We start from the raw sequence: 15,477 nt of genomic DNA, 5'->3' as shown, positions 1-15,477 counted from the left end.
ATTACTACCACTACTAGTATTACTACCACTACTAGTATTACTACCACTACTAGTATTACTACCACTACTAGTATTACTACCACTACTAGTATTACTATCACTACAATACCACTACTAGTATTACTACCACTACAATACCACTACTAGTATTACTACCACTACAATACCACTACTAGTATTACTACCACTACTAGTATTACTACCACTACTAGTATTACTACCACTACTAGTATTACTACCACTACTAGTATTACTACCCCTACAATACCACTACTAGTATTACTACCACTACAATACCACTACTAGTATTACTACCACTACAAGTATTACTACCACTACAATAACACTGCTAGTATTACTACCACTACAATACCACAACTAGTATTACTACCACTACTAGTATTACTACCACTACTAGTATTACTACCACTACTAGTATTACTACCACTACTAGTATTACTACCACTACAATAACACACTACTAGTATTACTACCACTACTAGTATTACTACCACTACTAGTATTACTACCACTACTAGTATTACTATCACTACTAGTATTACTACCACTACTAGTATTACTACCACTACTAGTATTACTACCACTACAATAACACTACCAGTATTACTACCACTACAATACCACTACTAGTATTACTACCACTACTAGTATTACTACCACTACAATAACACGACTAGTATTACTACCACTACTAGTATTACTACCACTACTAGTATTACTACCACTACAATAACACTACCAGTATTACTACCACTACAATACCACTACTAGTATTACTACCACTACTAGTATTACTACCACTACTAGTATTACTACCACTACAATACCACTACTAGTATTACTACCACTACAATAACACTACTAGTATTACTACCACTACTAGTATTACTACCACTACAATAACACTACTAGTATTACTACCACTACTAGTATTACTACCACTACTAGTATTACTACCACTACTAGTATTACTACCACTACTAGTATTACTACCACTACAATACCACTACTAGTATTACTACCACTACAATACCACTACTAGTATTACTACCACTACAATACCACTACTAGTATTACTACCACTACAATACCACTACTAGTATTACTACCACTACAATAACACTACTAGTATTACTACCACTACTAGTATTACTACCACTACTAGTATTACTACCACTACAATACCACTACTAGTATTACTACCACTACAATACCACTACTAGTATTACTACCACTACAATACCACTACTAGTATTACTACCACTACAATACCACTACTAGTATTACTACCACTACAATAACACTACTAGTATTACTACCACTACTAGTATTACTACCACTACTAGTATTACTACCACTACTAGTATTACTACCACTACTAGTATTACTACCACTACTAGTATTACTACCACTACTAGTATTACTATCACTACAATACCACTACTAGTATTACTACCACTACAATACCACTACTAGTATTACTACCACTACAATACCACTACTAGTATTACTACCACTACAATACCACTACTAGTATTACTACCACTACAATAACACTACTAGTATTACTACCACTACTAGTATTACTACCACTACAATAACACGACTAGTATTACTACCACTACAAGTATTACTACCACTACAATAACACTACTAGTATTACTACCACTACAATACCACAACTAGTATTACTACCACTACTAGTATTACTACCACTACTAGTATTACTACCACTACTAGTATTACTACCACTACTAGTATTACTACCACTACAATACCACTACTAGTATTACTACCACTACTAGTATTACTACCACTACTAGTATTACTACCACTACTAGTATTACTACCACTACTAGTATTACTACCCCTACAATACCACTACTAGTATTACTACCACTACAATAACACGACTAGTATTACTACCACTACAATACCACTACTAGTATTACTACCACTACTAGTATTACTACCACTACTAGTATTACTACCACTACTAGTATTACTACCACTACAATACCACTACTAGTATTACTACCACTACAATACCACTACTAGTATTACTACCACTACTAGTATTACTATCACTACAATAACACTACTAGTATTACTACCACTACAATAACACTACTAGTATTACTACCACTACTAGTATTACTACCACTACTAGTATTACTACCACTACTAGTATTACTACCACTACTAGTATTACTACCACTACTAGTATTACTACCACTACTAGTATTACTACCACTACTAGTATTACTACCACTACAATACCACTACTAGTATTACTACCACTACAATACCACTACTAGTATTACTACCACTACTAGTATTACTACCACTACTAGTATTACTACCACTACTAGTATTACTACCACTACTAGTATTACTACCCCTACAATACCACTACTAGTATTACTACCACTACAATAACACGACTAGTATTACTACCACTACAATACCACTACTAGTATTACTACCACTACTAGTATTACTACCACTACTAGTATTACTACCACTACTAGTATTACTACCACTACTAGTATTACTACCACTACAATACCACTACTAGTATTACTACCACTACAATACCACTACTAGTATTACTACCACTACAAGTATTACTACCACTACAATAACACTACTAGTATTACTACCACTACAATACCACAACTAGCATTACTACCACTACTAGTATTACTACCACTATTACTACCACTACTAGTATTACTACTAGTATTACTACCACTACAATAACACTACCAGTATTACTACCACTACTAGTATTACTACCACTACAATAACACTACTAGTATTACTACCACTACAATACCACTACTAGTATTACTACCACTACTAGTATTACTACCACTACAATACCACTACTAGTATTACTACCACTACAATACCACTACTAGTATTACTACCACTACTAGTATTACTATCACTACAATACCGTGGTAGTTAGTAATACTAGCATTACTACCACTACTAGTATTACTACCACTATTACTACCACTACTAGTATTACTACTAGTATTACTACCACTACAATAACACTACCAGTATTACTACCACTACTAGTATTACTACCACTACAATAACACTACCAGTATTACTACCACTACTAGTATTACTACCACTACAATAACACTACTAGTATTACTACCACTACAATACCACTACTAGTATTACTACCACTACTAGTATTACTACCACTACAATACCACTACTAGTATTACTACCACTACTAGTATTACTACCACTACTAGTATTACTACCACTACAATACCACTACTAGTATTACTACCACTACTAGTATTACTACCACTACAATACCACTACTAGTATTACTACCACTACTAGTATTACTACCACCACAATACCACTACTAGTATTACTACCACTACTAGTATTACTACCACTACTAGTATTACTACCACTACAATAACACTACTAGTATTACTACCACTACTAGTATTACTACCACTACTAGTATTACTACCACTACTAGTATTACTACCACTACAATAACACTACTAGTATTACTACCACTACTAGTATTACTGCCACCACAATACCACTACTAGTATTACTACCACTACTAGTATTACTACCACTACTAGTATTACTACCACTACAATAACACTACTAGTATTACTACCACTACTAGTATTACTACCACTACAATACCACTACTAGTATTACTACCACTACAATACCACTACTAGTATTACTGCCACTACTAGTATTACTGCCACTACAATACCACTACTAGTATTACTACCACTACTAGTATTACTACCACTACAATACCACTACTAGTATTACTACCACTACTAGTATTACTACCACTACAATACCACTACTAGTATTACTACCACTACAATACCACTACTAGTATTACTACCACTACTAGTATTACTGCCACTACAATACCACTACTAGTATTACTACCACTACTAGTATTACTACCACTACAATACCACTACTAGTATTACTACCACTACTAGTATTACTACCACTACTAGTATTACTACCACTACTAGTATTACTACCACTACAATACCACTACTAGTATTACTACCACTACAATACCACTACTAGTATTACTACCACTACAATAACACTACTAGTATTACTACCACTACTAGTATTACTACCACTACTAGTATTACTACCACTACAATACCACTACTAGTATTACTACCACTACAATACCACTACTAGTATTACTACCACTACAATACCACTACTAGTATTACTACCACTACTAGTATTACTACCACTACTAGTATTACTACCACTACAATAACACTACTAGTATTACTACCACTACTAGTATTACTACCACTACAATAACACTACTAGTATTACTACCACTACTAGTATTACTACCACTACAATAACACTACTAGTATTACTACCACTACTAGTATTACTACCACTACTAGTATTACTACCACTACTAGTATTACTACCACTACTAGTATTACTACCACTACAATAACACTACTAGCATTACTACCAAGGAGACCACTAAAATTATTGACAACTATGTGCTGTTTTCAAGGGATTGTTAAATAAATGTTAGAACATTTTGGTTTTAATATCATCTTGAAGAGCAGTCAGAAATACACATTTGCCATTATTTATAAAATAATAAATGTACTTATTTTTTTAACCATTTTGATAATAAACAACAGACAGAGAATCTTCCAAAAACAAAATGGGTTCGATATAGAAGAATCGTTTTTATCTAAGCCTATTTTACGTTACGCAACGTTTACACTGAAACAGCAGTTACAACAGTCTGCTTTCTGTCAGTCTGAGTAATGAGCGGGAACAGAGAAATAGTGGAGGCAGAACATGGGATTTTCCCACAGAGCAGACTAGCCTCGTCCAAGACAAGTCATTACTCCGCTGAGAGAAAGACAGAGAGAGAGAGACGAGGAGAGAGAGAGAGAGAACACAAAGTGGCAAAACTCTGGTGCACAAACACTAGGCATGCCCTGGAGCTGTTATCAGAGGACAGACTAGGGTACCCCGGCCACATCATAATTCACACGGGCACAAATGGGACAAGCAGGAAAGGGAGTGATCGAAAAAGCTTCTTCCACTTTCCACAACACACAAGTGGTTATCTCCACCCTGCTACCACGGAAATACTCTCACCCTGATACCATACAGTGGGTGAATGCAAGCATTTCCCAGGACGGTGCCTCAAAACCTAACGTCTACCTGGCCCACCACTCCACCTTGGACTTGAACAGCTTTACGACCAGGTCCACTTCTACAAGGCAGCAATCTAACTTTCCAATTGCACCCTGAAGGACGTCACCCTCAACCCTCACACAGGAGCAACAGAGCAACGGACACCCCACCTAGATCAGCGAGACACCCTCCCAGACCTGCAAGACCCCCCTCCTGAAGGACCTGCGCCAAGAGAACCCACACCAAGAGGACCTACACCCAGGCCAGTGAGACACCCTCCAAGACCTGCAAGACCCCCTCCTGAAGGACCCACGCCAAGAGGACCTACACCAAGAGGACCTACACCAAGCGGACCCACACCAAGTGGACCTACACCCAGACCACAGCATCTCCAGCCACACCCCAACCAGCTAAGACCGCCCCAAACAAACCCTGGCCACACCCTATATAAGCCCCCCATATCAGACCGATGCCCCTTCTGCCCACCACATGCCCCCTGCGTCAAGGAGAACATGACAAATGCCCAGGTGGTGAGCAGAGCAACAGGCCCAACCCCCACTATTACACCCGCCCAAGCCCCATCCTGCGACCTAAGAGGTATGTATCAGATGGTCAACATACTCTGCTCACACCTACTGTGATGATCCGGGGCCTAAACCACACAGAAATAACACTGGACACTATGGAACACAAAGCTTTTACTATCTCATCCTGGAATATACAAGGGCAGAGGTCAGAGGTCATCTGCCTTTGGCCTAAAGAGCAAGAACCCAGACTTCCTCCTTGAAATCAGAAATACAGACATTGTCATCCTACAAGAAACATGGTATAAAGGAGATGGACCAACTGGTTGCCCTCTAGGTTACAGAGAGCTGGTAGTCCCATCCACCAAACTACCAGGTGGGTGGTATAAAGGAGATGGACCCACTGGTTGCCCTCTAGGTTACAGAGAGCTGGTAGTCCCATCCACCAAACTACCAGGTGGGTGGTATAGAGAAGATGGACCCACTGGTTGCCCTCTAGGTTACAGAGAGCTGGTAGTACCATCCACCAAACTACCAGGTGGGTGGTATAGAGAAGATGGACCCACTGGTTGCCCTCTAGGTTACAGAGAGCTGGTAGTCCCGACCACCACACTACCAGGTGGGTGGTATAGAGGAGATGGACCCACTGGTTGCCCTCTAGGTTACAGAGAGCTGGTAGTCCCATCCACCACACTACCAGGTGGGTGGTATAGAGGAGATGGACCCACTGGTTGCCCTCTAGGTTACAGAGAGCTGGTAGTCCCATCCACCACACTACCAGGTGTGAAAAAGGAAAGAGATTTAGGGGGTTATGCTCACAAACTTGAAAATGAACAACAATGACAAATGGTTTGAGGAAGAATGCAAAAACCTGATAAAGAAATTGAGAAACCTGTTACCCCAAAAACATAGAGACCCAGAAAACCTGAGTCTACGCCTTCACTATGGTGAATCACTAAAACAATACTGAAATACACTACGGAAAAAGAAGGAACAGCACGTCAGAAATCAGCTCAATGTAATTGAAGTATCCATAGACTCTTCTGGGAAACCCGAAACAAACAACAACATGAAGAGTTATCTATCCAACATGGAGATGTAAACCACTTCTCCAATCTTTTTGGCTCTATAACAAAGAACAAACAGGAAAAACATACATGATCAAATACAAATCTTAGAATCAACTATTAAAGACTCCCAGAACCCACTGGATTCTCCAATTACATTGAATGAGTTACAGGACAAAATAAAAACTCTCCAACCCAAAAACGCATGTGGTGTTGATGGTATCCTCAATGAAATGAGCAAATATACAGACAACAAATTCCGAACTAGTGAAAACAATGTACTGAGCAAATGTCAAATTGGCTTTTAACCAAATTACCGTACAATAGACCACAACATTATAAAATCCATGTACACAAACAACAAGTGTGAGGTTAAAATTGGCAAAAAAACACAAATTTCTTTCCACAGGGTCGTGGGGTGAGACAGGGATGCAGCTTAAGCCCCACCCTCTTCAACATATATATCAACGAATTGGCGCGGGCACTAGAAAAGTCTGCAGCACACGGCCTCGCCCTACTAGAATCTGAAGTCAAACGTCTACTGTTTGCTGATGATCTGGTGCTTCTGTCCCCAACCAAGGAGGGCCTACAGCAGCACCTAGATCTTCTGCACAGATTCTGTCAGACCTGGGCACTGACAGTAAATCTCAGTAAGACCAAAATAATGGTGTTCCAAAAAAGGTCCAGTCGCCTGGACCACAAATACAAATTCCATCTAGACACCGTTGCCCTTGAACACACAAAAAACTATGCATACCTCAGCCTAAACATCAAACTATACATCCCTCAGCCTAAACATCAAACTATACATCCCTCAGCCTAAACATCAAACTATGCATCCCTCAGCCTAAACATCAAACTATACATCCCTCAGCCTAAACATCAAACTATACATACCTTAGCCTAAACATCAAACTATAATCCCTCAGCCTAAACATCAAACTATACATACCTTAGCCTAAACATCAAACTATCATCCCTCAGCCTAAACATCAAACTAAAGCTAAACATCAAACTATACATCCCTCAGCCTAAACATCAAACTATACATCCTAAACATCAAACTATACATCCTAAACATCAAACTATGCATCCCTCAGCCTAAACATCACCGCCACAGGTAACTATACATACCTCAGCCTAAACATCAAACTATACATCCCTCGGCCTAAACATCAAACTATACATCCCTCGGCCTAAACATCAGCGCCACAGGTAACTATACATACCTCAGCCTAAACATCACCGCCACAGGTAACTATACATACCTCAGCCTAAACATCAGTACCACAGGTAACTATACATACCTCGGCCTAAACATCAGCACCACGGGTAACTATACATACCTCGGCCTAAACATCAACCTATACATCCCTCAGCCTAAACATCAAACTATACATCCCTCGGCCTAAACATCAACCTATACATCCCTCGGCCTAAACATCAACCTATACATCCCTCGGCCTAAACATCAACCTATACATCCCTCAGCCTAAACATCAAACTATACATCCCTCGGCCTAAACATCAGCGCCACAAGTAACTTCCACAAAGCTGTGAACGATCTGAGACACAGGGCAACAAGGGACTTCTACGCCATCAAAAGGAACATACAATTAGACATACCGATCTGGCAAAAAATACTTGAATCAGTCATAGAGCCCATTGCCCTTTATGGTTGTGAGGTCTGGGGTCCGCTCACCAACCAAGAATTCACAAAATGGGGAGAACACCAAATTGAGATTCTGCATGCAGAATTCTGCAAAAGAAGTCCCCTGTGTACAACGTAGAACACCAAATAATGCATGCTGAGCAGAATTATGCCGATACCCACTAATTATCAAAATGCAGAAAAGAGCCATTCAATTCTACAACCACCTAAAAGAAAGCAAATCGTTGATTATGTACAGACTCAGTGAGCATAGCCTTGCTATTGAGAAAGGCTGCCATAGGCAGACATGGCTCTCAAGAGAAGACAGGCTATGTGCACACTGCCCACAAAATGAGGTGGAAACTGAGCTGCACTTCCTAACCTCCTGCCCAATGTATGACCATATTAGAGACACATATTTCCCTCAGATTACACAGATCCACAAAGAATTAAAAAACAAACCAGATTTTGATAAACTCCCATATCTACCAGGTGAAATACCACAGTGTGACCCCTGTATATAGCCTCCACATTGACTCTGTACCAGTACCCCCTGTATATAGTCTCCACATTGTACCGGTACCCCCTGTATATAGTCTCCACATTGACTCTGTACTGGTACCCCCTGTATATAGCCTCCACAATGACTCAGTACCGTAACACCCTGTATATAGCCTCCACATTGACTCTGTACCGTAACACCCTGTATATAGCCTCCACAATGACTCTGTACTGTAACACCCTGTATATAGCCTCCACAATGACTCAGTACCATAACACCCTGTATATAGCCTCCACATTGACTCTGTACCAGAACACCCTGTATATAGCCTCCACAATGACTCAGTACCGTAACACCCTGTATATAGCCTCCACATTGACTCTATACCAGTACACCCTGTATATAGCCTCCACAATGACTCAGTACCGTAACTCCCTGTATATAGCCTCCACATTGACTCTGTACCGTAACACCCTGTATATAGCCTCCACACTGACTCTGTACCGTAACACCCTGTATATAGCCTCCACATTGACTCAGTACCGTAACACCCTGTATATAGTCTCCACAATGACTCAGTACCGTAATACCCTGTATATAGCTTCCACATTGACTCAGTACCGTAACACCCTGTATATAGTCTCCACATTGACTCTGTACCGTAACACCCTGTATATAGTCTCCACATTGACTCTGTACCGTAACACCATGTATATAGCCTCCACATTGACTCTGTACCGTAACACCCTGTATATGGTCTCCACATGACTCTGTACCGTAACACCCTGTATATAGTCTCCACATTGACTCTGTACCGTAACACCCTGTATATAGCCTCCACATTGACTCTGTACCGTAACACCCTGTATATAGCCTCCACATTGACTCTGTACCGTAATACCCTGTATATAGTCTCCACATTGACTCTGTACCGTAACACCCTGTATATAGCCTCCACAGTGACTCTGTACCGTAACACCCTGTATATAGCCTCCACAGTGACTCTGTACCGTAACACCCTGTATATAGCCTCCACATTGACTCTGTACCGTAACTCCCTGTATATAGCCTCCACATTGACTCTGTACCGTAACACCCTGTATATAGTCTCCACATTGACTCTGTACCGTAACACCCTGTATATAGCCTCCACATTGACTCTGTACCGTAACACCCTGTATATAGTCTCCACATTGACTCTGTACCGTAACACCCTGTATATAGTCTCCACATTGACTCTGTACCGTAACACCCTGTATATAGCCTCCACATTGACTCTGTACCGTAACACCCTGTATATAGCCTCCACATTGACTCTGTACCGGTACCCCCCTGTATATAGCCTCCACATTGACTCAGTACCGTAACACCCTGTATATAGCCTCCACATTGACTCTGTACCGTAACACCCTGTATATAGCCTCCACATTGACTCTGTACCGTAACACCCTGTATATAGCCTCCACAATGACTCTTTACCGTAACACCCTGTATATAGCCTCCACAATGACTCTTTACCGTAACACCCTGTATATAGCCTCCACAATGACTCTTTACCGTAACACCCTGTATATAGCCTCCACATTGACTCTGTACCGTAACACCCTGTATATAGCCTCCACATTGACTCTGTACCGTAATACCCTGTATATAGTCTCCACATTGACTCTGTACCGTAACACCCTGTATATAGTCTCCACATTGACTCTGTACCGTAACACCATGTATATAGCCTCCACATTGACTCTTTACCGTAACACCATGTATATAGCCTCCACAATGACTCTGTACCGTAACACCCTGTATATAGCCTCCACATTGACTCTGTACCGTAACACCCTGTATATAGTCTCCACATTGACTCTGTACCGTAACACCCTGTATATAGCCTCCACATTGACTCTGTACCGTAACACCCTGTATATAGTCTCCACATTGACTCTGTACCGTAACACCCTGTATATAGCCTCCACAATGACTCTTTACCGTAACACCCTGTATATAGCCTCCACAATGACTCTGTACCGTAACACCCTGTATATAGCCTCCACATTGACTCTGTACCAGTACCCCTGTATATAGCCTCCACATTGACTCTGTACCGTAACACCCTGTATATAGTCTCCACATTGACTCTGTACCGTAACACCCTGTATATAGCCTCCACATTGACTCTGTACCGTAACACCCTGTATATAGTCTCCACATGACTCTGTACCGTAACACCCTGTATATAGTCTCCACAATGACTCTGTACCGTAACACCCTGTATATAGCCTCCACATTGACTCTGTACCGTAACACCCTGTATATAGCCTCCACATTGACTCTGTACCGTAACACCCTGTATATAGTCTCCACATTGACTCTGTACCGTAATACCCTGTATATAGTCTCCACATTGACTCTGTACCGTAACACCCTGTATATAGCCTCCACAGTGACTCTGTACCGTAACACCCTGTATATAGCCTCCACAGTGACTCTGTACCGTAACACCCTGTATATAGCCTCCACAGTGACTCTGTACCGTAACACCCTGTATATAGCCTCCACATTGACTCTGTACCGTAACACCCTGTATATAGTCTCCACATTGACTCTGTACCGTAACACCCTGTATATAGCCTCCACATTGACTCTGTACCGTAACACCCTGTATATAGTCTCCACATTGACTCTGTACCGTAACACCCTGTATATAGCCTCCACATTGACTCTGTACCGTAACACCCTGTATATAGCCTCCACATTGACTCTGTACCGTAACACCCTGTATATAGCCTCCACATTGACTCTATACCGTAACACCATGTATATAGCCTCCACATTGACTCTATACCGTAACACCATGTATATAGCCTCCACATTGACTCTGTACCGTAACACCCTGTATATAGCCTCCACATTGACTCTGTACCGTAACACCCTGTATATAGTCTCTCACATTGACTCTGACTCTGTACCGTAACACCCTGTATATAGCCTCCACATTGACTCTGTACCGTAACACCCTGTATATAGCCTCCACATTGACTCTGTACCAGTACACCCCCTGTATATAGCCTCCACATTGACTCTGTACCGTAACACCCTGTATATAGCCTCCACATTGACTCTGTACCAGTAACACCCTGTATATAGCCTCCACAATGACTCTGTACCGTAACACCCTGTATATAGTCTCCACATTGACTCAGTACCGTAACACCCTGTATATAGTCTCCACATTGACTCTGTACCGTAACACCCTGTATATAGTCTCCACATTGACTCTGTACCGTACGCCCCTGTATATAGCCTCCACATTGACTCTGTACCGTAACACCCTGTATATAGCCTCCACATTGACTCTGTACCGTAACACCCTGTATATAGCCTCCACATTGACTCTGTACCGTAACACCCTGTATATAGTCTCCACATTGACTCTGTACCGTAACACCCTGTATATAGCCTCCACATTGACTCAGTACCGTAACACCCTGTATATAGCCTCCACATTGACTCTGTACCGTAACACCCTGTATATAGCCTCCACATTGACTCTGTACCGTAACACCCTGTATATAGCCTCCACATTGACTCTGTACCGTAACACCCTGTATATAGGCTCCACATTGACTCTGTACCGTAACACCCTGTATATAGCCTCCACATTGACTCTGTACCGTAACACCCTGTATATAGCCTCCACATTGACTCTGTACCGTAACACCCTGTATATAGCCTCCACATTGACTCTGTACCGTAACACCATGTATATAGCCTCCACATTGACTCTGTACCGTAATACCCTGTATATAGCCTCCACATTGACTCTGTACCGTAATACCATGTATATAGCCTCCACATTGACTCTGTACCGTAATACCATGTATATAGCCTCCACATTGACTCTGTACCGTAATACCATGTATATAGCCTCCACATTGACTCTGTACCGTAATACCATGTATATAGCCTCACTACTGTTATTTTATTGCTGCTCTTTAATTATTTGTTATTCTTATCTCTTCCTTTAAACTGCACTGTTAGTTAAGGACTTGTAAGTCAGCATTTCACAGTAATGTCTACGTAAACCTGTTGTATTCGGTGACAAATACAATTTTATGTGAAACCATCAACAGAAAACCAAAGAGTGTGGACAATGGAGGACAGGGATGTGTGTGTACCTCTGTTTTAGTGTGTGTTTGTGCGGTGTGTGTTGAGATGTGTGTTGAGGTGTGTGTTGAGGTGTGTGTACCTCTGCGTTCTGTGTCTCCTGGTGTAGCTGAGTCAAACCAGTCAGGTCCTCCAGGAAGGAGTGGGAGGAGTTAAACACCTTGGACAGGAAGTTGAAACCATCCTTCTCATAGCTGTCCAGGACCTAGGGTGTAAACAAAAACAACAGGGTCAACAACAATAACTCTCATCAAACCCCTAAACAACATCATCATCACCATGATAGGGAGGTGCCAGAGAGGGGGACAAGACTAGGGGACGAGGCTGGGGTCTGTAGTCTGGGGGACGAGGCTGGGGTCTGTAGTCTGGGGGACGAGGCTGGGGTCTGGTTCCACTATAGCAGACAGTGGTGCCTGACCCCCCTCATCCTCCCTGGTCTTTCAGACCCTTCACTATCTCTAAGCTGAGATAAAGTCACTCATTATTAACTCTGGCTCTGAGAATTATGGGAATGTGCAGTGTGGGCTTTAAGAGCCCAGAGAGTTTAAACACACGCACACACAGGGATTTACTACACAACAGCGAGAGCCCGTCGGAACTTTTGATAAACTAGTCCCGTCTCCCGTAGCAACCCAAAAACAGGAGCGACGGAGAGTTTACAAGATTTCTCCTGATGTTTTCCAGACCAGACTCTGTGTATATTTACATGGGCTGTGTGTGTGTGTGTGTGTGTAGTGTGTGTGTAGTGTGTGTGTGTGTGTGTGTGTGTGTGTGTGTGTGTGTGTGTAGTGTGTGTGTGTGTGTAGTGTGTGTGTGTAGTGTGTGTGTGTGTAGTGTGTGTATGTAGTGTGTGTGTGTGTGTGTGTGTGTGTATATAGTGTGTGTGTGTGTGTGTGTGTGTATATAGTGTGTAGTGTGTGTGTGTGTGTAGTGTGTGTGTGTAGTGTGTGTGTGTGTAGTGTGTGTATATAGTGTGTGTGTGTGTGTGTGTGTGTGTGTGTATATAGTGTGTAGTGTGTGTGTGTAGTGTGTGTGTGTGTAGTGTGTGTATTGTATGTAGTGTGTGTGTGTAGTGTGTGTGTAATGTATGTAGTGTGTGTGTGTGTGTTTATGTAGTGTGTGTGTGTGTGTGTGTGTAGTGTGTGTGTGTGTGTGTGTGTGTGTGTGTGTGTGTGTGTAGTGTGTGTACGTAGTGTGTGTATGTAGTGTGTGTGTGTGTGTGTGTATTGTATGTAGTGTGTGTGTGTGTAGTGTGTGTGTGTATTGTATGTAGTGTGTGTGTGTGTAGTGTGTGTGTGTGTATTGTATGTGTGTGTGTATGTGAGAGTGTGTGTGTGTGTATGTTGTGTGTGTGTATAGTGTGTGTGTGTGTGTTTGTAGTGTGTGTGTGTGTGTGTGTGTGTAGTGTGTAGTGTGTGTGTGTGTAGTGTGTGTGTAGTGTGTGTGTGTAGTGTGTGTATTGTATGTAGTGTGTGTAGTGTGTGTGTGTGTATATAGTGTGTGTGTGTGTAGTGTGTGTGTGTGTGTTTATGTAGTGTGTGTGTGTGTGTTTATGTAGTGTGTGTGTGTGTGTTTATGTAGTGTGTGTGTGTGTTTATGTAGTGTGTGTGTGTGTTTATGTAGTGTGTGTGTGTGTGTGTGTGTGTGTGTGTGTGTGTGTGTGTGTGTGTGTGTGTGTGTGTGTGTGTGTGTGTGTGTGTGTGTACAGTGTGTGTGTACGTAGTGTGTGTATGTAGTGTGTGTGTGTGTGTGTATGTAGTGTGTGTGTAGTGTGTGTGTGTGTTTATGTAGTGTGTGTGTGTGTGTAGTGTGTGTACGTAGTGTGTGTATGGGTAGTGAGGTGTAGTGTGTGTGTGTGTGTGTGTAGTGTGTGTGTGTAGTGTGTGTGTGTGTGTGTATTGTATGTAGTGTGTATTGTATGTAGTGTGTGTGTAGTGTGTGTGTGTGTGTAGTGTGTGTGTGTATTGTATGTAGTGTGTGTGTGTAGTGTGTGTGTGTGTAATGTATGTAGTGTGTGTGTGTGTGTTTATGTAGTGTGTGTGTGTGTGTGTGTTTATGTAGTGTGTGTGTGTGTGTGTGTGTATGTAGTGTGTGTGTGTGTGTGTGTGTAGTGTGTGTGGTAGTGTGTGTATGTAGTGTGTGTGTGTGTGTGTAGTGTGTGTGTGTAGTGTGTGTGTGTGTATTGTATGTAGTGTGTGTGTAGTGTGTGTGTGTGTGTGTGTGTGTGTATTGTATGTAGTGTGTGTGTGTAGTGTGTGTGTGTGTATTGTATGTAGTGTGAGTGTAGTGTGTGTGTGTGTGTGTGTGTGTGTACGTAGTGTGTGTGTG

General features: G+C 41.6%; 1 protein-coding gene across 2 annotated transcripts in view; it reads right to left on the bottom strand.

Moving 5' to 3' along the window:
• The window catches only part of atg7 (ATG7 autophagy related 7 homolog (S. cerevisiae)), a 113,518-nt gene that overhangs the window by 27,138 nt on the left and 70,903 nt on the right, over positions 1 to 15,477 (bottom strand). For both annotated transcript variants that reach the window (XM_042324897.1, XM_042324898.1), the window contains exon 18: positions 13,232 to 13,354. In XM_042324897.1, coding sequence (XP_042180831.1) covers positions 13,232 to 13,354 — 123 coding nt within the window. The remainder of the gene's footprint in view (positions 1 to 13,231; positions 13,355 to 15,477) is intronic.

This window comes from Oncorhynchus tshawytscha, linkage group LG07 (assembly GCF_018296145.1).
Source record: "Oncorhynchus tshawytscha isolate Ot180627B linkage group LG07, Otsh_v2.0, whole genome shotgun sequence".
Classification (NCBI taxonomy): Eukaryota; Metazoa; Chordata; class Actinopteri; order Salmoniformes; family Salmonidae; genus Oncorhynchus; species Oncorhynchus tshawytscha.
The sequence above is the reverse complement of the archived record's forward strand: the minus strand, read 5'-3'. Positions and strand labels throughout refer to the sequence as shown.